Source organism: Dendropsophus ebraccatus, chromosome 4 (assembly GCF_027789765.1).
Source record: "Dendropsophus ebraccatus isolate aDenEbr1 chromosome 4, aDenEbr1.pat, whole genome shotgun sequence".
NCBI classification, from domain to species: domain Eukaryota; kingdom Metazoa; phylum Chordata; class Amphibia; order Anura; family Hylidae; genus Dendropsophus; species Dendropsophus ebraccatus.
The window spans coordinates 114,202,343-114,228,672 of NC_091457.1; the positions used below are offsets into that span (position 1 = coordinate 114,202,343).

General features: G+C 44.7%; 1 protein-coding gene across 3 annotated transcripts in view; it reads left to right on the forward strand.

Annotated features, from left to right (window-relative positions):
• The window catches only part of SLC26A6 (solute carrier family 26 member 6), a 33,580-nt gene continuing 7,250 nt past the window's right edge, over nt 1–26,330 (forward strand). The window contains exons 1-12 of one of the 3 annotated variants that reach the window (XM_069966768.1): nt 1–130; nt 9,145–9,303; nt 13,136–13,275; nt 14,991–15,101; nt 15,609–15,778; nt 16,911–17,075; nt 17,504–17,656; nt 18,567–18,649; nt 19,989–20,136; nt 22,215–22,328; nt 24,540–24,617; nt 25,461–25,556. In XM_069966768.1, coding sequence (XP_069822869.1) covers nt 9,173–9,303; nt 13,136–13,275; nt 14,991–15,101; nt 15,609–15,778; nt 16,911–17,075; nt 17,504–17,656; nt 18,567–18,649; nt 19,989–20,136; nt 22,215–22,328; nt 24,540–24,617; nt 25,461–25,556 — 1,389 coding nt within the window. In that variant the 5' untranslated portion in view covers nt 1–130; nt 9,145–9,172. Of the gene's footprint in view, nt 131–8,106; nt 8,198–9,144; nt 9,304–13,135; nt 13,276–14,990; nt 15,102–15,608; nt 15,779–16,910; nt 17,076–17,503; nt 17,657–18,566; nt 18,650–19,988; nt 20,137–22,214; nt 22,329–24,539; nt 24,618–25,460; nt 25,557–26,330 lie in introns of those variants that run through there. The other 2 variants (XM_069966769.1, XM_069966770.1) reach the window with 2 other exon arrangements.

Sequence of the window (26,330 nt, forward strand, 5' to 3'; positions counted from 1 at the left end):
GTGATTCCTCCACTCTCTTTGCACTCGGGTATTTGAAGGGAAAACATGAGATGACAGACGCTTTGTGATTCTAAAAAACAGATGAGGCCAAGGAGATGAGTCTGAGCGCAGAAGACTGTGTGACAGAGAGGTAAGGAAGTACTGAGGCCTAGTACAGGCCACACATGGATTGTAATGGATTAGACAGACGTCTAATCTCAATTTCAACCACTAATGTGTGATACGTAATAGTAATCTATCAAGGGTTCACAGCAACTATATAATATGAAAGTATTGCATTAATCCTTCTCCTAAAAAGCAGCCTGTAAATTCCAGATTTGTCAAAGTACAGGAGGAATAATACACACAATGATATCAGAGTACAGGGAAAATACACACAATAATATCAGAGTACAGGCAAAATACATGTCACAGTATGGTGATACACACAGTCATGTCAGACTGCACATCTGCACATAGACCCCAAGCAAACAGCAGCCATAATTAATAAGCAACCACTGCCAGGAATACAGACACTGATATAACTATTATGCTGGGTGGTGATCGGCCACAGATTTTAATTATTATTCCTTTAACCAAACTGATAACCAGGCACGTAGTGCTGAACTCTTAGACCACGGGGTGAAAGCGATATGTAGGACGACAGACTTACTAACCCAACACGCCTGTTATGTATAGAGCCACAGGTGTGGCACGCGACCCGTGGCTCTATTCATTCCTATGGAGCGACGGAAAGAGCCCAGTACACCGGAAGAGCAATGTACTTGGTTGGCTCTTTCCATCGGCTCCATAGGAATGAATAGAGCTGCGAATCGTGTGTACTGTACCCGCGGCTCTAAAAATGAAAGAAGCCCTGTTACGTCCTATTTTTCCTGTGGAGAGGGGAAAAGTGATTTTTTTCCCCCCAGGAATACCTCTTTAACTAGTATAATAACAAAAAGATGGCACAAAGAAACAAAATACTATGAGAAACCAACCAAGGAGGGGGCATGTGCAGTCAGTATGCACTCCCCATATTCTGTCAGGTGCCCTCCATAGTAGCGAATATTACAGAGATAAGAATACAGGGATGTCTTGACGATCAAAAATCTGTCAGAGAAATCTCTCTGTGGAAACACACCATTAGACAGATAGCAATCAACCAATCATATCTCATTCTGAGAAACAAAAGGTGAGCTTTCATTAGTCACTATTTAAAACATAAAACACATTAAGATACTGGCAGGGCGGTACGAGCAGTATTGTCATCAGGGGCCAGATTAAATATTAAAAGTGTCCCATTCTTTCTACCAAACTAAAACCATGGGCCCGTCCCCTCTCTCTTTGCGGGCCCCTTTACACCTATAATTAGAAGTTATTACTTTAAAAAATTGGGGGAGGTTTTGTTTAATGCAGTTTGGCATTTTATGTTATGCCACATTAGGGTCTGATTGAGGGCTAGTTATTTGCACTGTGATCTGTCTGGCAAATAATGGCGTTTTTTGTAAAAAAAAATGACCATTGTTTTAAACAGGGGTGGGGAACCTCAGGCCCGCGGGCCGCATCCGGCCCCTGAAACCTCCCAATGCGGCTTGCGGCTCCCCTGTGACGTGTGGCGCTCTGCTGGGGCAGGAGCCGGCAAACACAGCATCTTCCTGTGTCTGTGACAACTGCCAGACACAGGAGGATGCTGTGAGTGCCGTCCCCTTCCACACCAGAGCGCCGCACGTCTTCCTTCTCCTGTGGGCCGCGCGTGATGACGTCATTTCATCGCACGCTGCCTGCAGTAGAAGTCAGGCGCAGACTAGAGGAGAGAGAAGAGGACCTGGGCAGCGTGGGAGCAGAGGAAAGGTGAGTGGGATGTTTATTTTTTTATTTGGGACAGGCAATGGGGGCCACCAGGGACAGGCACTGGGGTTAACTAGGTTTACCAGGGACAGGTTCTGGGGTTAACTAGGCTACCAGGGACAGGCACTGGAGTTAACTAGGCTACCAGGGACAGGTTCTGGGGTTAACTAGGCTACCAGGGACAGGCACTGGGGTTAACTAGGCTACCAGGGACAGGCACTGGGGTTAACTAGGCTACCAGGGACAGGTTCTGGGGTTAACTGGGCTACTAGGGACAGGCACTGGGGTTAACTAGGCTACCAGGGACAGGCACTGGAGTTAACTAGGCTACCAGGGACAGGTTCTGGGGTTAACTAGGCTACCAGGGACAGGCACTGGGTGTTAACTAGGCTACCAGGGACAGGCACTGGGGGTTAACTAGGCTACCAGGGACAGGCACTGGGTGTTAACTAGGCTACCAGGGACAGGCACTGGGGGTTAACTAGGCTACCAGGGACAGGCACTGGGGGTTAACTAGGCTACCAGGGACAGGCACTGGGGGTTAACTAGGCTACCAGGGACAGGCACTGGGGGTTAACTAGGCTACCAGGGACAGGTATTTGGGGGTTAGCTAGGCTACCAAGGACAGGCACTGGGGTTAACTAGGCTACCAGGGACAGGTTCTGGGGTTAACTGGGCTACTAGGGACAGGCACTGGGGTTAACTAGGCTACCAGGGACAGGCACTGGGGTTAACTAGGCTACCAGGGACAGGCACTGGGGTTAACTAGGCTACCAGGGACAGGTTCTGGGGTTAACTGGGCTACTAGGGACAGGCACTGGGGTTAACTAGGCTACCAGGGACAGGCACTGGAGTTAACTAGGCTACCAGGGACAGGTTCTGGGGTTAACTAGGCTACCAGGGACAGGCACTGGGTGTTAACTAGGCTACCAGGGACAGGCACTGGGTGTTAACTAGGCTACCAGGGACAGGCACTGGGGGTTAACTAGGCTACCAGGGACAGGCACTGGGGGTTAACTAGGCTACCAGGGACAGGCACTGGGGGTTAACTAGGCTACCAGGGACAGGCATTTGGGGGTTAGCTAGGCTACCAAGGACAGGCACTGGGGGTTAACTAGACTACCAGGAACAGGCACTGGGGGTTAACTAGACTACCAGGAACAGGCACTGGGGGTTAACTAGGCAACCAGGGACAGGCACTGGGGATTAACTAGGCTACCAGGGACATGACTGGGGGGTTAACTAAGCTATCAGGGACATAACTGGGGGGGGGGGGTTAACTAGGCCTACCAGAGGCATCACTAGGGGTTAACTAGACTACAAGGGGCATGACTTGGGGGTTAACTAGACTACAAAAGGCGTCACAGGGGTGTTAACTAGACTACCAGGGACATCAGTAAGGGGTTAACTACAGCTACCAGGGGCATCACTGGAGGGGCGTCACTAAGGATTCACATCAGGTACAAGGGGCATCAAAGAGGGTTAACTACAATAGCAGGGGCACTAGGGAAATAATACTTTGCCTTGCCCAGGTGCTGCAAACCGACGCATTTTATTAATGCCCGACCGGCCCTCGACATGGAAAAGGTTCCCCACCCCTGTTTTAAAATAACCGCAATCCATAAAATTTTAACAGTGTGTGAAAATAGCCTTTCTGTGTTTTCTTTAAATCAACTCCTGGTTTTGTTTCAAAAATACTGTGTGGGAACATAGCCTTGATTTTATTTTATTTGCATTATATAAAAAAAAATCAAATATTTTAAGTTCCATTTTTTTTTTTTTTTTTTGCTACAACAAAAGCTTTTTGGCAGTTTGCAAACCAACTATTTGGATAAAACACAGAAGCTAGGTTCCCGGCCGTACTTTACAATCTGAGCAATGGTAAATTAAAGTGCAGGCATACCCTAATGTGCCCGCATTCCAATTAAAATAAATGATGTTCATCCGTCCAATGGGTTAACATGTAAGAGAGCGACTCAAAAACGGACGTTGTTCTTACATAGTGTGAACGTAGCCTGAGGCTACTTTCACTCAACATTATTTGGCGCAGTATTTTGCATCAGTGTTTGTATGGCAAAATTAAAAGGGGCAACCTACAGAGAAAAAAAATAATGGAAAGATTTGTACCTTTTCTGTTATTTGGACCCAATCCTAGTTTGGACTTATGGTGTGTTTACACAGAAAGAGTTATCTGACAGATGTTGGAAGTCAAAGCCAGGAATGGATTTGAAAAGAGGAGAAATCTCAGTCCTTTATGACCTGTTTTTATAATCTGTTCCTGGCTTTGGCTTCAAAAATCTGTCAGCTAAATCTCTCTGTATAAATGCACCTTTAGAAATACTGATGCAAAATAGTGAGCCAAAGGTCCCATACAACCACCAAGAAAACAAAAACACACCAGCAGTGACATTACTATATAAAGCAACAGGAATAAAATATATGTATATACTGTATATAATAAAAAAAAAGAACATGAGGAAAAGGAAACAATTTCTAACTCCAACTCCACCCCTAGCGTGCCCAGCAAAGTAAAAGGCTGTAAACCTAATCCTAGCAGCACCTAGGTCTGGTGCCTTAAAGGGGTATTCCCCCCCCAAAAAAATAAAATGCCCCTAAATCTATCTGGTTTCACTCTCCAAGTCCCCCTGAGTATTTTGAGCCTTCCCCTGTCTTTCTAGCTGCCACCCTTCCTGAGTTACAAGTTTTTCTGAGATGAGGGGGGGTATTCTGCCATGGGCGGCCACAATAGGGTGTGATGCGGGGGGGAATTGGGTGCCGCGGGCAGCCACCATCGGATGAGATGTGGGGGGGTGGGGGGAGATGGGTGCTGCGGACGGCCACCATTGTGAGAGATGTGGGGGAGGGAAGGAGCAGTCTGCCAGCGGGTGAGCTGCGGGGGGAGCCATCAGGTGAGATGCGGGCAGCGGCTGTGTGGGCAGATTTAATGCTGTGTTCATTTATTTAGTCAAATCTGCTGTGGATCTGCTGCAATACGCTATGTGTGAAGCTACCCTTAAGGCAAGAGGTAGGGGTTAGATAACGGTCAGAGGAAAGGGATTAGCAATAGTGGTTTATGAGCGGGGAGGGCTATAGCCAGGGGGTATAAAGTGTAAGGGGAGGGGAAAATCATACATGCTCCACGTGCCTGGACCTGAGTACAGCCCGCCCACCTTATTTTGTTCTGGTCGGTGAGGTGGTTGGATTGCATTTCTTTTGTTGCGGCAGCTTCGGTGGGGTGATCATGGATGGCACCGCGTAAGGAGGTTGTGAAGGACACATGGAGGGATGGCAACACTATTTTAGTGAACCCATGCATAGTGGGCATGGTTGCTATGGGCTACCGCTTAGGCGGCATTTTGGTACAAGGCTCCATTTGAACCGGGGAGTAGCAGAACTTGGCATATTTTTCAACCCCGAGGCGGCGTGGTGCGACTGGGGAATCTACCTGGCATACTGCTGTATGGCACATCCATCACCACCCCGGGTCTTATAGGTAATGGTTATATGTCATACATATGAAGATAATTTTTTTTTTTTTTATATTTGTATGTTTTTATGTTAATAAAGAGGCTGCTGTGGCCATTTCTCCATCGTTAAGCAGGTGTCCACTGTCTTTCGTTGATGGTGGATGGGAGGTAAGCGGTGGGAATTGGAAGCTAGGAGGTGAGAAGTTAAAACCCTGTAATCTGCAATACCCTCAAGTATGAGTGAATCTTCCCCTTATTAGTCCCCATACACAAGTCCCTCCAGGCATCAAACAGTTGCCTCACACATTGTGCAAGCTACGTCTCTTCACACCCAATATAAAATGGAGTAGGAAATTGGAACTGAAGAGATATGAAGTAAACTTGTCTATCAGGTTCTATGGCTGCAGCTCCCAGCTTGTCCTGCCAGGCTGGGAGTTTTTATAATAAGAGCTATGGAGCAACAGGCCGCATATTGGTTTATCCTTGGTTGACCTTTGTGTAAAGGAGAATAGCTCATACAACAATTCCCTAATATATTCCTATTATCCCAAATGCTTTCTTAGCAGAGCAATTCAGGTAACTGTGGAGAAATTAAATTATGTATTCCTTTCATTCAACTAGATACTGTAGCCATTTATGGTACTTAAAGGGGTAGTGCGGCGGTAAAGAATTATTCACAGAATAACACACATTACAAAGTTATACAACTTTGTAATGTATGTTATGTCTGTGAATCGCCCCGTTCCCCGTGTCACACCACCCCCACCCGTGTACCTGGAAGTGTGTGGTGCATTATACATTACCTGATCCGTGTCGAGGGCCGTCCGCCATCTTGTGCCTAACGTCATCTTCGGACGGACGGCCGAATCCCTGCCACCGCCCCCCCTCCGCCACATCACAACTGTGCTCAGCCGCGATTGGCTGAGCACAGTTATGCTCAGCCAATCGCGGCTGAGCATCGGATGACGCTGCAGAGGGCGGCCGGCATTCGGAACAGTCGGAGCTGTTCGCCGGCCGGCCGAAGAAGACGTCACTGGCTGAAGATCGGAGGCGGGGGTCGGCACGTGACAGGTAATGTATAGCGTACCACACTTCCGTGTACACGGGTGGGGGTGGTGGGACACGGGGAAGGGGGCCATTCACAGACATAACATACATTACAAAGTTGTATAACTTTGTAATGTGTGTTAGTCTGTGAATAATTCTTTACCGCCGCACTACCCCTTTAATATAGCAAGCAATAGTGGTAACTATAACGGGGAATTTTTATACTTGCCATTGCCAGCACACAGAATCAAATCTTTATTAAAGGGGTTATCCAGCGCTACAAAAACATGGACACTTTCCCCCTACTGTTGTCTCCAGTTTAGGTGGGGTTTTGAAACTCTGTTCCATTGAAGTAAATGGAGCTTGACTGCAAACTGGAGACAACAGTAGGGGGAAAAGTGGCCATGTTTTTGTAGCGCAGGATAACCCCTTTAAGGGTAGCTTCACACATACCGACTCGCAGCATTAATAACACTGCGAGTCGGCTAGGTCCTGGCAGATCACTTTCATTACATACACCAATCGGTCTGAATGACCGCTGCGTGTATGTAATTCTGCCGGCCACTTAACCCCTTCAGCTGTGCCCGGCGCCCGCTCTGTATACATTACCTGTCCGCGCTGCACGGGGTCCCGGCATACTGCTCTCCCACCCGGCAAATCAGTGGCTGTGGCAGGGCAACACACTGATTGGCCGGGCGGGAGAGCAGTACGGCGGGACCCCATGCAGCGCGGACAGGTAATGTATACAGAGCGGGCGCCGGGCGCAGCTGAAGGGGTTAAGCGGCCGGCAGAATTACATACACGCAGCGGTCGTTCAGACCGCTTGGTGTATGTAATGAAAGTGACCTGCCAGGACCTAGCCGACTCGCAGTGTTATTAACGCTGCGAGTTGGTATGTGTGAAGCTACCCTTAAGGGGTTTTCAGTCTGACACAGTGCACTCTGCTGACATCTCTGGCCGAGACAGGAACTGTCCAGAGCAGGAGATAGGGATTCCCATAAAAAACCTCTCCTACTCTGGGGAGTTCCTGTCTCGGCCAGAGATGTCAGCAGAGAGCGCTGTGTCAGAATGAAAATAAAACATTTCCTGCAGGACATACAGTAGCTGTATGGGAAGACTTGAGATTTTTAAAGTGACTGTACCACCAGGCCCAGGCTGAAGCACTGGAGGCGGGCCGACCCACCCTTAGTGGGAGGAAACCCTAGCCCCTCTATGATAGGGTTCCATTGATTCTAATGGAGTCACGTCATGGAGGGGCTGTGGTTTCTTCCCACTGGGGGTGGGTCAGCCCGCCTCCAGAGCTTCAGCCTGGGGCTGGTGGTACAGTCACTTTAAATAGAAGTGAATTACAAATCTATATAACTTTCTGACACCAGTTGATTTAAAAGAAAAAGATTTTTGCTGGACAACCCCTTTAGAGGTGAACCATCACTTTAAAGACCACGTGCAAAGGAGTAGTAAGGCCCAGAGCTCAGGCTGCTAGAGGAGTGGAGTTTTCTTAGCCATCAGCCACATCTCCGATACCTGGCAGCGGTCAGCAGTCACATTGGTCGTGTTGCTTTTATTCAGGGCACCTCAGAAATCTACAAAGATAGGGGAGTGTTAAATAATTAACCAGAGATCCACACCCTCAAGACTCATAAGCCTTTAAGTCCTGGGAAGTGAGTGGAGTAAAGGGTAAGTGCTGACAGCCGGCAGCAGGTATACATCCACTTGTATTTTATGAATCATTCATTAGACCAGGGGTGATTTGTACTAGATCAAAGTCCCTGTAAATAGGAGAAAAGGAAGACTAGTGACAAAAACAGGTCCTTTATCTGCCTGCTGGGATCTTAAGGACTGCACAGCTGCTGTAGGTAGGACTATGAGGCTGCTTGTAATCCATGGGATATCAGATCTGATCCATTTGGGGTATATGCACACATCCATGTTGTAGACCTGTCCTACTTGGATCTCTTATACAGCACACATAACTATATATTACACAATAAAGTGCATTTTTATTGTAACATGGTTTTATGTAACCTTGGTGATAGTACTGTTGTTTTCTTTAAGCTTAAAATGGTATGCCCAACACACTCATCACCCACGCCATATGCCATAAATATCTGATGGATCTGGGTTTCACCTGTAGAATACAGTTTACCTGGTGTGGTTTTAGCCCCCACAGAGTTGACTGGCGAGAATTATATAAAACAGCCGATAGGGCTGTTTTATGTGGTTTGTTTAGCTCCCAAAGCTAATAGCTACTGGGAGCTATTGCCGAATGCAGGGAAAATGCATCATTTAGAACCAAAAACATCTCTAAGGCTATGTTCCCATACAGTATTTTTGCTCAGTATTTTGTAACCAAAACCAGGAGTGGATTGAAAACACAGAAAGGATCTGTTCACACACTGTTGAAATTTAGTGCATGGCCGTCATTTAATGGCAAATATTTGCTGTTATTTTAAAACAATTGACGTTATTTACCATTAAATGACGGCCATCCACCAAATTTCAACAGTGTGTGAACATAGCCTTTCTGTGTTTTCAATCCACTCCTGGATTTGGTTGCAAAATACTGACTAAAAATATTGTGTGTACATAGCCTAAAACTATATATTGAAGGGTGCGAACACTCATAAAATTGTTTTTTTTATTGCTGCAATCCATTTACAATATAAATGTAAGCAACTTTGCAAACAGTCTTTATTAAAAATCTAAATGTTTTTTGCATGCAGAGCTGTGTGTCTCCATGGTTAACTGTATAATCTGATACTGCAGTCCAGATAGCAGTGGATAATATGGTTCGACCTTTCAGATTTTTATAGTGACTGGCTGCCCTAAAAATGGCTGATCTCTCCAGCCCTGGTGAACGTCAGGAGAAACCCATCATCTCTGAGGCTGAACTGGAAGAAATAGCACCGAGGTGTAAAGATTCCAGATTACAGCTGTTAACCAGAGTGAAAAGTAAGTTTAGGTAAGTCGAGATGTAATTTGTGCTAGACACCTGATGTAATGTGATGATACTATCATAATACCTATCAGGATATGTCACTGCTGTTATAATGTCATTTATATCACATAGCATCAGACCCTCAGCATGAATGTTTAGCTGCTCACAGTCACCACTTAGATCTTGTATACAGTTCATGACTTAACAGAATGCAGGAAGTGTCTCTGCACCTCGTAGTGGTAACTGCAGGCATCCGCAATCATATCATTTAACTCTATACAGCTGATTTGGATCTCTGGATCAGAACCCCAAACAATGAGCTCTGAAATTTTTTGTTAAAGGGTAACAGCCCAGCCCCCTGCTCGCAGCTCGGCCCCCCCGCTCATCCACAGCCCCTGCGCCGGCTCGATCGCCGCCCCGATCGCCACCCCCACCCCCGCCGCTCCCATTGCCAACCCCGCCGCTCCGATCGCAGCCCCCGCCGCCCCGGCCACGAGCATACGTTACCTGCTCCGCGTAGCAGGTCTTAGAAATCCCCGGCTCCCCTCTTCAGTGCATTGATTGGCTGAAGAGGTGAGTCGGGAATTTCAAACGGCTCCTCTTCAGCCAATCAGTGCTCCCGGCTCCCCTCTTCAGCCATCAGGGCAGCGCAGGGGGCTGCGGTTGACCGTGGGGCCGGGCTGCGGGCAGGGGGCCGGGCTGTGGGCCCGGGAAAAAGATCGCAAAACGATTTTTCCGTACGATATATTGTACCGTCTAAACGATGATCGTTATGAAAAAAAAACGTTACTCCGACATTGTTAATTGTACGATCGGGCCAATTATCGTTTCGTGTAAACCCAGCATTACACGGAGCGATTATGGTTCAAATTTTCGCAATAACTATCGCATTTGAGCGATAATCAGCTTGTGTAAACACAGAGTAAGATCAAGCGACAATCAATGAATTGTTCACTGTGATCTTTCAACATGTTCTAAAATCGTTGGTCGCTGGTCGTTCGCAGAAAATTAGCAGATCGCTTCGTCTAAACAGTCTTTCAACTAATTACCCTATGTGTGAGATGGGCTTTAGCGATCTTAAAACGATCTTAATGACAAATTTTTTAAACAATTGATCATTCCATCTAAACGCTGATTGTTATAAAAAACACATTGTTACTTTGAAATAGTTAATCGTTCGATTGCGCAAATTTTCGCTCCATGTAAAGGGACCAATAGTCACAAGTAGGGATGAGCGAACTTTTGAAAAATTCGATCCGGCGAACTTTCGTAAAGTTCGGCTTTGTCCGAACCGAAATCGAACAGCTGAATAATTGCAGCTACAATAGTGGGAGTGTGATAGGGTATAGTTTCATTTAGTTGCAGTTTCTATTACAATGAGAAAAGTTTAAAAAATCAAAGTGCAAAAATAGTGAAAAAAAAAATGCCAACAATAATACTGCACTAGTGATAAGCGAATAGTGAAATAGAGGTAGCATATGAACCATCCCAAAATTGGTGACAGCAAGCAAGTTTACTGTGTATTTCCATTCAGTGACAGCAAACAAGGTTACTGTGTGTTTCCATTCAGTGACAGCAAACAAGGACACTGGGTGTTTCCATTCAGTGACAACAAAGGTGTAAGTGATTACACGGGGCATGGGACACAAAGTTCCTTGGACCCAGTAGGGTGGAAAACAGACATTTGACAGTGGAACCAGCAGCAGTAATAGTACTGTATTGGACCCAGTGTGGAGGAGGAAGCAGTAGCACTTAATTGCAAACAGCCCAGTATGGTTGAAAAGAGACTATTTGAGGAGGAGGAGGCAATACCTCATTCCACTCAGGCCAGTAATATTGAGAACATACTAGTCATGGAGAAGGATGGTCAGCCTTGGAGTGGTGGCCTGGGAATCCTTGCTGATGATGTTGGTTACAGAACTTTCCAGAATACGGACGATTGGGATGATGTCCTTGATGCCTGCTCACAGAGTCGCGTCCTCAAAAGGGATCAACAATTGGCACGCCATATTCGAAGAAACCTGTGCACTATGAGGTTTATCACATGTGCCATACAAAGTGTATGACTCCCTGCTGCACTGCAGAGAAAAGGTTCCTCCCTTTGTGGGCTACAACACTTCCCACCGTTAGGTGACCTGGGGTCAGCCATTCATATATTTCCTACCTGATGGTCCGGAGGAACTCCTGCCCACTGTGGCTTTGTTCACCCAGCCTTACAAGATGGAGGACAGCCTGAGAGCGTCGGGTCTGACATCGTTGGTAAGACACCGGGGCAGGTTGGACTGCAGTCAAAGCGGTGGATGGTTGCAAGCTGGTGGAGGCAGAACTTGTGCAGAACTGGCCCCCTAAATCACCGGGAAGGTGACAGTGGCAAGAATGGGCTAACTTTCTGGTGGTCTTCTGGGTGAATGTTGACCCAATGGGCAATAACAGACATGTACTGCCCTTGGCCATAATTAAAGGAACAGACATCAGCACTGGGGTGCACGGTCTTGGATACCAAGAATTCCAATGAGTCGCCAACATTTTTCTACACAACTGTGCAGTGGATGGGAGAGCCGATGAGACTTTTTTTCTCGGACTGTGATGGGACTTTTTATGGACTTTTTTTTTTTTCTGGGAGAGTGATGGGACTTTTTTATGGATTTTTTTTTTGTTTCTGGGAAAGTGATGGGACTTTTTTTTTTAAACTTTTTGTTGTTGCAGCTAAACGGGGTTCTTCTATTTTTTGAACCTGATTTTAAAGCTATGAACTGATTTTCACTTAATAAATTGAAGTTGCTTTCATGTGTCTTGGTTAATACTCACAGACAGCTATCAAATTACATTTTTGATTAGGCATCACCCGGGTATATCTTAGGAGACTAATTTAAGGTCTCACCCTAACAGGGGTGACGTCGCACATCTTTATATTCACAGAAAACCAGGATACAAGGGATTATAGGAGTAATAATCCTTTGTATCCTGGTCTATTATGTGAAAAAAGTACAATTTTGCGCCACCGTTGTTATTTTTTCCAGATTCGTAACAAACTTTCTCAAAGTTCGGTACCGAACCGAACTTTTTGCAAAGTTCGTAACAAATCCGGTTTGTACTGGTTCGGTTCGCTTATCCCTAGTCACAAGTCAGAAGTTTTAATCAGTAGGGGTCCAGGTGCTGAAACCCCTGGCAATCACTAAAACAAATAGGCAGAAATGTACATCTGAGCAGCACATCTGGTATGGACTTATTTATAATCTATGGACTCCACACCTGCAGAAGGTCTTAAAAGCGCTGTGATTAGAGATGAGCGAACCGGGTTCGGGTTCGAGGTGATCCGAATTTGATTAGCTGGGGCTGCTGAACTTGGATAAAGCTCTAAGGTTGTCTGGAAAACATGGATACAGCCAATGACTATATCCATGATTCCCACATAGCCTTAGGGCTTTATCCAAGTTCAGCAGCCACCGCTAATCAAATGCCAAAAGTTCGGGTTCGGATGGACTCGAGCATACTCCAGGTTCGCTCATCTCTAGCTGTGATGTCACTTTAAAGGGGTTATACAGGCTTAGAAAGACATGGCCACTTTTCTCCAGCAATAGCATCACTCTTATCCTCAGTTTGGGTGTGGATTTGCAACTCTGTTTCATTGAAATGAATATGAATGAGTCAAATTGTAAAACCACACATAACCTGTGTGGACAGGGGTGGTGCTATGGGTAACCTCTTTAAGGATTTGGCACATTTGTGTTCTACATGTCTGGCCATTCCTTTAAGTTTTGTGTGCTTTACTCCATGATAATGATTTACATGCATATTAGGGGAGGACGATACATATTAAACTGTGAGAGCCCCACCTACTTTCTTTGTAATGCAGATGTTCTGGGACTATTGTGAAATTCCTTCTCCTGAAATTTATCCCAATCCTTAATTGGCTTCCCCGTTATCCGGTGAAAGAATGGCTTCTCGGAGACATAATTTCTGGACTGAGCGTTGGAATCATTCAGCTCCCACAAGGTAAAATGTAAACTGGACTATGTGTAATATAAAGAATTGCAGACAGATACATAACTTTGTCCATGTTATGCAGGACAAAATTCTGGAGGGATTAACCAAGATTTATTCCTGTGTGATTAATGAGTCTTGGAGGGAAATCTTCTTTAAACAGTTCCTTCATGCTTATTATGGGTTCCATCTCTCAGTGACACCTCAATGACCAGATCACATTACGCGCTGCCTTAAGTGCCCGGAGTCGAATGCGTGTTTGTGACATTGCATTTGGTCATGCCCTCAGGTCAAGTTTGACTATGTCAAAGGGCACTGGTCACTCAAGATTGAAACCACAGGCACTGTTGTTTCATTATCTTTGTCTGCAAGAAGAAACGCATAAAAGTCAGTAAAAACTATTCCATACCCTATCCATCTAGTTCTTCTAGCTGTCAAAAGACTCAGTGCTTGGCTTAAAGCAGAAATACCCCAAATCCCAGAACTTGTTTCTCTACTGAAACATTTTCTGGGTATCGACTGGTTAGAGGCAGAATGCTTCAAGAGAAAAAAAACTACACATTTCTTCTGTAAGTGGAGAACCTTTATTGTGTCACATTACAGTACAGCTGAGATCACTCAATCAGTGGTAGCCTTGGCCCTCTTTGGATACGCACTGGTGTGATATGAGTGCTCCCTCCTGGGATGGACCTGGTGGCGAGCACAATCCCTTTCCCTGACTCATGTCACACCAGTACCATGTTCTTGTGCTGTTATATTCTGTGGCTGACATGTTGTGTGTGTGTGTGTAATATTTTATGTTAAACTTTTTTTTTTATTAATAAACAAAACTACTGACTACAGACTACTGAAGGATTAGTTAAGTCAGTTTAATGCTAGGCCCCCATCCAATATAAGGTCACCTCAGCGCTAGTGAATGTGTGACACAATTTGACCAACATGTGCACTTAGAGCCTCAACAGTAATCTAGCAGTAATGCAGTTGACAATATTCAGCGGTCATCTATTGTGTTTGCAGAGGGCTGCTTTAAGATTTCTGCGTTTGCATTTACTGACTGCAATAGATTCCACAAGATTTCTATTTTTAATCAGCAGAAAAGTCTTGCAGGCCGTGCTATTATACTCAAAAAAAGCAGAAACTTGATAGAACTGAAGTTAACCAAAGTCAGCTCATGCCTACAGAAAAATCGCATATAAAAACACCAGCTTACAGACTAGACCCACTAAATACATAAATACACTCATGAGGGTAAAGTACAAATTGGCAACTGTGGAGACTCCAGAGTAAAGATGACTAGCAATGAAGAGAGGTTAGGGCCCTCTTACACGAGCTAACAGGCTCTAGAAAACAAGTGGCGACCCTGTGATTGGCGCTCCATTACAGAGCCTTTAAACAGCTCGAACCTTCGAACAATGAACAATTGCTTGATCATTCGCACGACCATTTAAAGTCATCGTTATCGGCCACAAATCTCCTGTTCACACAGAGAGATGTGCAGCCAATAGCAGTGATTTTACTGGCTGCACAAAAGATGCCTTCAGCCAACAAACAACGCTTTTCTTATCCATTGGCTCATCACTGGCCCTTTTACATGGGCTGATAGTCAGGAAAGAACGCTTTTACCAATGCCACTGTAAAAAGACCTTTTAGTGTGTAGTCAGAACTTTTCGCCATGGAAAATTGCTATTATTGATTCTATTGTTATATTTTTTATTATATCTCTATAGGCTTGGCCTATGCACTTTTAGCCGGAGTTCCCCCAGTATTTGGTTTATATTCATCATTTTATCCTGTAGTCATCTACACCATATTTGGGACTTCACGACACATCTCTGCAGGTAAATACATGTATCATAACTCGTCTGTTTTTCTAGCAGAGCCTTATGCCTCAGTCAAGGAGGTGAGGACAAGCATGGACTTCTTAAACCCTTGGCTGAAAAATTAAAATATGGTTTATAAGTTCGGTAACCACCACAGCTATTCAACTGTGTCTGCAGCTCTCAGCAGCAAATAGTGCTGACAGATTCCTTTTTTAAAGGGGTTATCCAGTGCTACAAAAACATGGCCACTTTATTTCAGAGACAACGCGACTCTTGTCTCCAGTTCAGGTGCGTTTTTCATTTAAACTCCATTCACTTCAATGGAACTGAGCAGCAAAACCCCGCCCAATGTGGAGACAAGAGTGGGGCTGTCTCCGGAAGAAAGTGGCCATGTTTTTGTAGCACTGGATAACCCCTTTAAATCCTCTAATTTGACCATCCAAGAAATTGGGAGGTATTATAATATATAAACTTTTATTAAAACCATAAAATCTGTTGATGTGCATACCTCTTTTTCCACAACAGGCACATTTGCTGTGATTTCTGTGATGGTGGGAAGTGTGACGGAGTCATTGGCTCCATCTGATAAGTATATGATGCAAGGGAATGAATCAATGATTCTTGACACTGTTGCCAGAGATGCAGCCAGGGTTCAGGTGGCATCAGCCTTAACATTATTGGTTGGGATTTTTCAGGTAAGATTTACATGTATTGTAGTTAAGAGCCCTATACACATTAGTGAAAAGTCATCCAAACTCGCCATGTGTATAGAGGCCTCTTGACTCTACCCTCAACAAATGATGTCAGGGACATTCGTGTGTATTGAGTGATCAGTAGAAATAGGTGTTAACTGAACTGAGATTCAGATAACAACTAGGTATGGTATGGGTGCTATTAGGGTGCTGAATACTTGAGCACCCTACTCTTTCCCCAATACATAAGCATGCTTGGATCAGCCAAGTGAGTATTTGTTCTGAATAGGGAGAGAGGAACAAGCAGCTTGACAGACTTCTGACAAAGTTGAATCCAGCTGCCTGATCCACACTCCATTGTGTGCAGCAGTGAATTTGGATGTGGGCGCACCCGCTTCCGAATTCAGTAGAATTTAAGATCTTCAGTAACACCGGCCGTTCTGTGATCTGGCCAGGTCATAGACAGGCCGGTGTTATACGCCATGTGAACATGGCCTAAAACTGACGGAATCCCACCAGCCTCCGTGACATACAGGCAGTCTATGAGAGGGCTCACACCTTCTCTCTCCTCGTGGAAGAATTGACATATCAATTCTTCCGAGCAAGCCCTCCCATAGACTGCCTGTATGACACGAAGGCTGGTGGGATTCTGCAGTGAAGAGTTCCGGCGCAGAATTACGTCAGTTTTACTCCGTGTGAACTGGCCCTCAGACAAAGGAACAAGCTACAGTGCTCAGCTGAGCATCACTACTACTACTATAATATTGCCACCTATGTACAAGAATATAACTACTATAATACTGCTCACTATGAATAAGAATATAACTACTATAATACCACCCCCTATTACAAGAATATAACTACTATTGCTCTTACGGTAGCACCCCACGTAGCTCTGTGGATCTTATCCGTTATATTGTGTCATATTCCTGAACTGTTTTTGTGGTGCCGACCATCCTCTACATAGGTCTATAACTACTATAATACTGCTCCTGTGTACAAGAATATAACTACTATAATACTGCCTCCTATGTACAAGAATATAACTACTATAATACTGCCATGATGGTGACCCTGCCTAATTACAGGAATATAACGACTACACTGTTTAACTGAAGTATGTTAACCTTTGCAGATCTTGTTTGGACTGGTACAGTTTGGCTTTGTAGTAACCTACCTCTCTGAGCCTCTGATTCGGGGCTACACCAGTGCAGCTGCCATTCATGTGACTCTATCTCAGCTAAAAAGTATCCTGGGTGTGGAGATAAGTCAGCGGAGCCACCCTCTGTCTCTGATTTACGTAAGTGTACATAGGATAAGTGCTACAACTAGTTTATAGAAAATATATAGGGATTGCCAATAGCACCCATGTTACACTAAGGCTGCATTCCCACGTTCCGTGGTGGAATGCATGTACCGGAGTCCCCCCGCGCCCGGACAGCATCTGTAATTAGATGCTGGGAGCCGGGGAGACTGTATTCATAAGTGCCGCACTGTAATGAATCAGCCACGCGGTGCTGTTACTACAGCGCGGCGCTTATGAATACAGTCTCCCCCCGCTCCCAGCATCTTAATTACAGATGCTGTCCGGGCGCAGGGGGACTCCGGTACATGCATTCCACGTCCGTGATCCGTCAGGATCACGGAACCTGGGAATGCAGCCTTAGTTTGTCTATATTCTTAACAGAATACCTGGTTACAATAAACTTTGGTACATTTTCCCCACAGACCTTTATCAGTCTCTGTTCCAAAATCCCACAAACCAATGTTGCTTCTCTCCTCTGTGGAGTTATTGCCATCATTTTCATGTTAACAGTGAAATTTCTGAATGAGAAATACTACTCAAAGATACGGATACCAATACCTATAGAGCTGATCACAGTAAGTCTTTATCTGTCTCTGTCTGTCCGTTTTTTTTTTCACTGTATTTATTTAATTTTATTTATTTTTTTCAAAATAATTTCATGACTATTGTATTCATAACCTACAAATAACATACTGGAACATCTCCCTAAGAAAGATCTCACAACCAGCCCAACAGGGACAGGTGTTATTATAATTATTGTCCTGTTTCCTCAAAAATAAGATATCATCAGAAAATAAAGCCTAATAGAGGTTTTGCTGAATTGCTATATATAAGACCTCCCCTGAAAGTAAGACCTACCAAAGTTTCTGCTTAGAGGCATGCAGCTGTGATACTTTTCAGCCTGCCGCCATTGTCCACTGCCTTCACTGTCCATTGCAGAGCAGCTGCATGCAGGACATGATGACTGTCACCTGCTGCCAAGCCCAATGTTCCCTTCCGTGACCGTCACTTGTAAATGTACAGGCATGGCATCAAGAGGCTCGTCGCCTGCCACCACCGAAGTTGTCCCCTACTGTCAGATGTAGAGCTGCATACAGTCTGCTGTTATCCTGTCGCCTGCTGCCATACCGTACACTGTCCCTGCTGTGCTGTACAAGTGTGCTGTGATGAGCTTACCCTGGTGGCTGGGAGTCCCAATACTATACACAGTCTGACACCGTGCTCTCTGCTGCCACCTCTGTCCAGGAACTGTGCAGAGCAGAAGAGGTTTTCTATGGAGAATTACTACAGCTCTTAATTGGAGTATTGAAAGACTTGCGTAATAACTTTTTTTTACCCCTTCATAGAGTATTGTTCACATTTAGGAGTTTCCTATGTACAGTAACTAACTGTCATAGGGATATTGTTCAGTATACCTTCAGCACTTACTTCATGTCACCAGAAAGCAGGTTCTCATCTTGATATGGGTATTGTCTTATTTTTCAGCTTATAGTGGCCACTGGTATATCATATGGTGTGAATCTGAACAGAGAATATGGTGTTTCTATTGTAGGAGAAATCCCGACTGGGTAAGTACTAAATATTTGGTGCCTACCGCCAGATCAGCAGCAAGTTCCTCTGTTAATCCGGAAGTTTGGGTCTGATTGGATATCTACATGCAATGAGACCGTAATGCAAGGACCCACATTGGATTCATTAGGGGTCACCTGCATTTTGCTCGCATTGCGTGTTGGTATCTAAGGAGACCCAAACTTCCAGATTAACAGGGAACTGCCGCTGATCTGATCAGGGAGACGTTTAAGTGAATATGCTTACCTTCTCCCAAGTGTGTGCCACACCTGTCCACAGGTTGTTTGTGGTATTGCAGCCTAGTAGCATTTACTGTGTTTGAGCTGAACTGCAGCCTATGGACAGACGTGGAAATGTTCCTAAAACAGATATCAGACATTCAATGATCATTGGTCAAAATAACCACACAGGAAAGCAGCACTACAGAAATGAGAAAACTGTGGGATGCAGGGAACTAGAGAAATCAAAAATGACTGTCATCCCCAATTATTATTAAGGAGCTAAGCAGGTTGATATAGATATATAGGGAGAATGTTAAGTATAACTAGTATAGTCTAGTCTAGTGGGTAGTCCAGATCACCAAATGATCTCCCTCCCTGTATGTGAATACAAGGATAACTGTCAATCACTGAATAGAACTGCCCACTGGACTCCTAAGCATAGAATGAGCAGAGGTTTAGATGAATAATATACTAGTAATACTGATCATTGTTCCCTTACATTATTATTATTATTATTATTATTATTATTATTATTATTTATTTATAAAGCGCCCTTAGTTCCAGAGCGCTATACAATAGATAGGCAACAGGCAGGAACAATACAAGATCAGAAAACATTACATGAAGGCAAAAGACAGACTGGTACATGGGGGAAGAGGACCCTGCCCGCGAGGGCTCACAATCTATGGGAAAGATACAACAGGAGACACACACTGGAGTGATATGACTCTGCGATTGCTAGATCAAATGAACGTGTGACCCTTATGGTCAGTCATTTTGCTTTGCAGCACCTTTGGGACTAGCCAGAATATACTTATAGACATGTTAGCACTGTTAGCATGTAGGATTGACATTCTGCTACTTTGTTTGGCATTTAGCGCTCTTATGTGGATGACACCATCTTTTCCTGAACGTCCTGAACCAATTATTACTCCATTCTCATCCCATACAAATCATTATATCACATCTGGCTGTTTGTAATTTTTTTTCTTTATTGGAAAATTGAAATTGTTTAAAAAAAATTGTTTTTTTAAAAAAGCACATCTTAGGTGCTACCAGAATTCACACTGCAGTCTATTTTTCTGTGTTTTTAGTCATTCTTTTTACCTATTTATAGGCTAAAAGCCCCCACTGTACCAAGCACTGACCTGTTTGCCCAGGTGGTTGGCAATGCTTTTGCTATAGCCGTGGTTGTCTATGCTTTCACCATCTCTTTGGTCAAGATGTTTGCTGTTAAACATGGGTACAATATAGACAGTAACCAGGTGAGTTCTCCTTAACAAATATCCAATTGCTTTTACTTGCCACGTTGACCACGAATCTGTGTACATTAAAAGTAACCATTTAAAAAATGATACGTTAAATGGACTGCAAAAATGCAGTGTTAACCCAGATTTGCCTAAAACGACCACTAGAGTAAGCTCAATAGCTCAAAAACCAAATACAGTGGCGTAGCTACCGTGGAGGCAGACCACACAACTGCTGTGGAGCCTGGGCCTCACCCGGTAAAGTGTGGCATGCCTCCATTGTGGTGGGCTGCCGTGTGGTGTTGCAGCTGCGACCGGTCACTTGCTAGGTGGTACTGTGTGACTCCACTACCGTGGTGGTTGGTTGGTGGAGTATAGCTCAGCCAGATAGTAGGTTGTGGTGACGCCAGTGCTAACTCAGCACACAGGTACGAAGGCACACCTGCTTTTAGTTTTTTGTTGCTGGCTATACTTTTCCCCAATGGTCGGTGACCTGCTGGGTTGTGATGGGTCCCTTGGGCGCTTATCACGGTAGTCTGGAGTGAAGATGCAACCCACCCGGACTGTCAGTACCGCCACCCACAGAAAAGGGAGATGACCCAAGGACGGTGTACTTTGTGTGTAGGTGCTGGTGCAATGATCAGAGTTCCAATAGAATAAATAAACTTTCTTTTTACTTAGAAATCTTCTGTGATACAGGTAAATAATATGTGACTGATACAGACTTGACTTCACTAGATCTGTACTGAGAGCTGTTGAGGTAGAGTAGAGCAGCGTAGCAGTGCTGACTTGGTTGCATGCTGAGAAGAGTAGAGAGAGTTTAGAGTAGTGGAGATGAGTAGGTTGTGAGACCTACTTGTGAAGAAGACTTGAAAGAAAAGGAATACTTGTGCCTGTGTTTCGCCCTTTGTCACTATACCCCCTTTTGCCCTGCAGGGTCAAGTTACCCGTCCTATAAGGGTGACACAAGCCGCAGTCCTAATTACCTGAGTTGAGCGAGTTGTCCGAGCGTTTCCTGGTGTCACCTGCGTTGCAAGATAGAGTACGTAGGCTCTTAGCTGCTTTGCTCCATCCGGATCAGTTCCTCTGTTTTAGGATACTGTCCTGCACTTTTAGAGATGTTCACGGTGTGGGTTGGGGTGATCCCTGACTTGTCCTCTCTTTAGGTGTTTAGCACTGCATCTTGAGGATAAGTGTTGCTTTAAAGAAAGTCTCCATGTTCTCCATAAGTGTCTGTACACTACAGCTGGTCTGTCCCGGACAGGGAACCTGGCAGAGCCAGATTCCTGGCTAACTCAGCAGGATGCCTGATCTGCGTGTCTTGCTCCACTGAGAAACAGAAGAAAACTGAACTAAGTATGGGTCTACACTTCCTCTCCACATGTGACAACTTCCTACAGGGTTTATGTAACAGCTGCTGTAAGTGGTGGAGAAGAGTGCGAGAAGAAAGGAGGATAGAGATAGGTGGAAGAGAAGAGTAGCTCTCATGGGTGTACAGATTCCAAACAAAACAATAACCCTTACATGACTACAGCTGTGCATTACATTTACATTAATATACATACTACTGACATCTAGTGGCAAAACTTATACATGAACTTCATTACCACTTCACTTTTGTGATACAGGCTTTTGCGAGGGGTGTTCAAAGTAGCAACGCCCGTGGTGGGACACCACACTATTGTGCTACAACACTTAGTCAGCCCGCACCCCTCTTGACAGTGACCCACAACCACCCACATGAAGACTCGGAGCATCTGCACAGTGTGTTTGAGCACCCGGCCCACAACACCTCACCCCCCGAGTGGATAGCAGCCCGCGCACAGACAGCTCCCCCCCCCCAGATGCTCCCCTATACAGATACTTAATTAAATCAGTCATTGAAGAATGGTGGACATAAAAGCAGAATGGCGGACAGGTTAAAATAGAGGTAGTGAATCCCATTCTATGTGTATCTATGGAGCTCTATGACTTCTGTGTCTCCAGACTAGAGCTATGCTATCCATCTGCATGACTACACTATATACGGATGGTAGGAATTGTATATTTTTATTTCAGTATGTCCTATGTGTAAATGTTCTGTGCTTGTATTGCAGGAGCTCATAGCTCTAGGGCTGAGTAATTCTTTTGGGAGCTTTTTCCAGTGTTTTACTATCGGAACTGCCATGTCCCGGAGCCTGGTGCAGGAGAGTACAGGAGGAAAGAGTCAGGTGCTGCTTTCAGATTCATGATTAAGGGCTATATATCAATTTAAAGAAAACCAATCAGCACATTTGTTCTTATCTGGCTCCTGGAACGGCTCCTCGCAGTCGGGTCTTTAATGGTGTCAGGGTTTCGGGCTCTGTAGTATTTATGTCCGATAAAATACTTTTTAATCCCATGCCCGATGCAGGCGAAGAGCCATGAACTAGTCATCTGGGCTGTGATTAGTCACGGCTCTCTGTCCTGTGACAGTTTTCTGTCCTGTCAGCACACTCTGCAGGGTGATTGACAGGCAAGGAGGCATTTTAGCTTACTCCAACATTCCTCTTTGCCTTTCATGGTTCTCCTCGCAGAGATCCATGACTAGTTCATGGCCCTCCCCCGCCTCGCACGCAGGATTAAAAAGTATTATTTTATTGGACAAGAGGACTACGAAGCCCGGAACCCCGACACCATAGGAGACTCAGCTGCGAGGTGCTTGCAGCCATTCTGAGGGCCCAATCAGCACAATTGGTTTCCTTTAATTATCAGTACTTAAAGAGCACCTGTCACCCCCCGTGCCGGGGTGACATGCTCCCGACCCCCAGCTAGATCCCCTTATACAGACCTCATCTGGCCGGGTCCCGCTCCTGGAGCTGGTCCCGAGACAGAGATATCCTGGTCAGAAGCCGGCGCGCGCGCTGTGGGGAGAGGTCTGGCATCCATAGAGGTCCGGCTCCATTCATTCTGACCAGGATATCTCCGTCTCGGGACCAGCTCCAGGAGTGGGACTCGACCAGATGAGGTCTGTATAAGGGGATCTAGCTGAGGGTCGGGAGCCTGTCACCCTGGCACGGGGGGTGACAGGTCTCCTTCAAAGTGACACTGTCACCCCCTTTTTGCATTATAATTGCTCTACACAGGTGAAAAGGGTAAATTTTGCAGTTTTTATACCTTTATTTTTATATCATATGTGATGGTGCTTGTTCCAGTATAAAGTGGTCTTTTATCATCTGCGGATTGCACTACCTGGGTGGGGTTTCACGACCATAGTGCCATGTAGCCCCCTCCCTGACACCATCAGTGCATAGGCTCCACCCCTCAGCTGCCACTGGAAGGGCCGACCTAAAGGTTAGGCCCCACCCCCACTAGCTGCCCATACCAATGGCCGCTACGGGGGCAGGGCTAACTGACAATGTAGGTGGGGCTAAGTGGCGCTGTTGCCGTGAAGCCCCACCCAGGTAGCACAATCTGCCGATGATATAAGATCACTTTTTACTGGAGCAAGCACCATGACATATGATATAAAATAAGGTATGAAAACTGGAAGATTTACCCTTTACACCTGTGTAGAGAAGTGCAAAAATGAGTGGACAGTGTCACTTTAAAGCGAATGTTAAAGTCCCCAAATACTTTAGTCAAAAGTTGCCAATTATCACTTTTACATCATTCCAATACATAGTAGGCTGTAATATATTGGTTATTTTTCTGTCCATAGGGGGCAGTATTATATTATTTACAGTATATTCTTGCATATAGGGTGGAAGTTTTTTAGTGCAATATTAAAGTTGTTAATTTTTTCCCAAGGGAGGGATAGTATTATAGTAGTTATATTCTTGTTTATGGGGGGCTGTGATATTAATCGGATATTTTATTTCTTTTCAAGCCCTTTAAAGTTACACTGTCACCTCCTTTTTGCATTCTGACATCTCTACACAGGTGTAAAGTGTAAATTTTGCGTTTTTCATACCTTATTTTATATCATATGTCATGGTGCTTGTTCAAGAAAAAAGTTATCTTTTATCAACTGCAGCCATTGGAACAGGCTGGCCGAAAGGTCTAGACCCCACCCCCTTTATTCCGGCCAACCAATGGACGTCAAGGAGGCGTGGTCAACTGTTGTGGGCGTGGCTAAGTGGCACTAATGCCGCGAGGCCACGCCCACTTAATACAATTTGCAGTTGATAAAAGGACACTTTTTACTTGAACAAGCACCATGACGTATGATATGAAATAAGGTATGAAAAATTCTAAATTTACCCTTTACACCTGTGTAGAGATGTCAGAATGCACAAAGGGGGTGACAGTGTCACTTTAAGCTTTCTGCTTTCTCACATGAAAAGAAACAATGTTGCAAGATAATTTCAAGCTGCTAATTATGTGGCATATATTGATTATATATTATTACCCCCTGGATCTGATCACCCATCCAACCTTAATCCAGCCTCTCTGTGTTTCAGGTAGCCGGTGCGGTATCTTCCTTGGTTATCCTCATCATCATTCTCAAGGCTGGCGAACTGTTTGAGTCTCTGCCAAAAGTGAGTTCACTTTCACCATGGTGAGTTTATCAGAAAGCTGTTTTTTTTCTCCTCTGCAGTAAAACGTCCTGTGACAGGTTAAGGTTAGTTTAACCTGTACAAGCCAAGGTAGACAATGAGGCTTTGTATACGGTGATGGATATTGTGAAGCTATTGTTCTTGCAAGAACATTGAGCAATAATGGTATTGTGTAAATATTATCTTAAAATTAAAATTAGAATGAATTTTGTTAAAGCGCCTATTTGGGAAATTTATTATCTTAATTGGTTCAGTATTATGTGTGTCCTTGGTTAATAAGAACAGCATAGGATGGGATGTAACATAGAACGGTATCCAAGCAGTAAAAGTTCCATACATTATTTATTGTTGGCTTCCTGGTTCAAGAATAAAATGCCAAGACTGCGGTGTAAACTGCCACTCTGTATGCATTTGGAATAAGTGAAAAGTTGGGTAGCATTCCCTATAGATGCTGCAAAAAGGCATAATTTGACAGAATTAAGGGGAAATACTTATGCATAGACTCCCGTGATTCTGCATTATTGGATGGGAATACAGAAAGCCCAGAAATATTGGAAAATTACAGCCTATCAGCCACCAGCACTTGCATGCAAGACCAGCTAGGTTTCTGGACTATTGTAAGTTTCTTCTTGATATTTTTCTACCTCTGACTATTCCTTACCTTTTATAGCCATATTAGATTTTTGTTTGAATTCTTCACCAAGATCTCTCTTTGCCATCAGTAAACAGCTATCTACAATAGTATCCTTGTGTACCTTCAAAAGCAATGTAAATCAACAATCCTCGTACTAGGGCTCAGTTCTGTTTTTTTTTTTATTAATCCAGGCTATACTGGCATCAGTGGTTGTTGTGAATTTAAAGGGAATCTACAAGCAGTTCATGGATATTCCAGCCCTATGGAAATCAAACAAAATCGATCTGGTAAGAAATTCCTTCATCCTGTCTGACCAATATATGTTCATAAACCCTAAAATACAAAGATTTATAACTGAACAGATGAATTATAGGAGTAGTTACTGCTATCAGCCACATGTACAGTCATGGCCGAAAGTTTTGAGAATGAAACAAATATTATATTTTCACATGTTCTGCTGCCCTCTGGTTTTTATGTGTATTTGTCAGATGTTTTTATTACATACAGAAATATAATTGCAATCATTATGAGTAACAAAAGCTTTTATATTGACAGTTAGAAAGAGTAAATGCAGCAAGTCAATATTTGCAGTGCGGTTCAGGGAAGAAAAAGCGCTGCACCTCACACCTATGGCTGATACTAGTGCCCCTAGGCTAAATAAAAAACACATCAGAATTTTGTGTATGAATTGATCAAGCCATACTGCCCCATGTACCATCGTGCAGGTATCTGATACACATGGGTCCCTACACTAAGTCCACACCGTGCCAGTCAGTGGCTACCAACCCCACAGGCGTGCACAGTCAGGGAACGGGGGCCATGGGACGGCCCTGTGACCCCCATGCCACAGGACCAGACCCAAAAACACCACACCAGAACCCGGCCAGCACCGCCGGCGGAGAAGGTCGCCCCCAAACAGCAGAAGTCTGGATAAGGTATTGCGGTCACCATAGCTTCTGCACACAGAATGGGAAAAGACAGGAGGGATTAAAACCATGAGCACTCAGGTGTCTCCTGCTAATTGCGGTCATGTGGGTCTCACCAGGAGGAATGCAAAACAC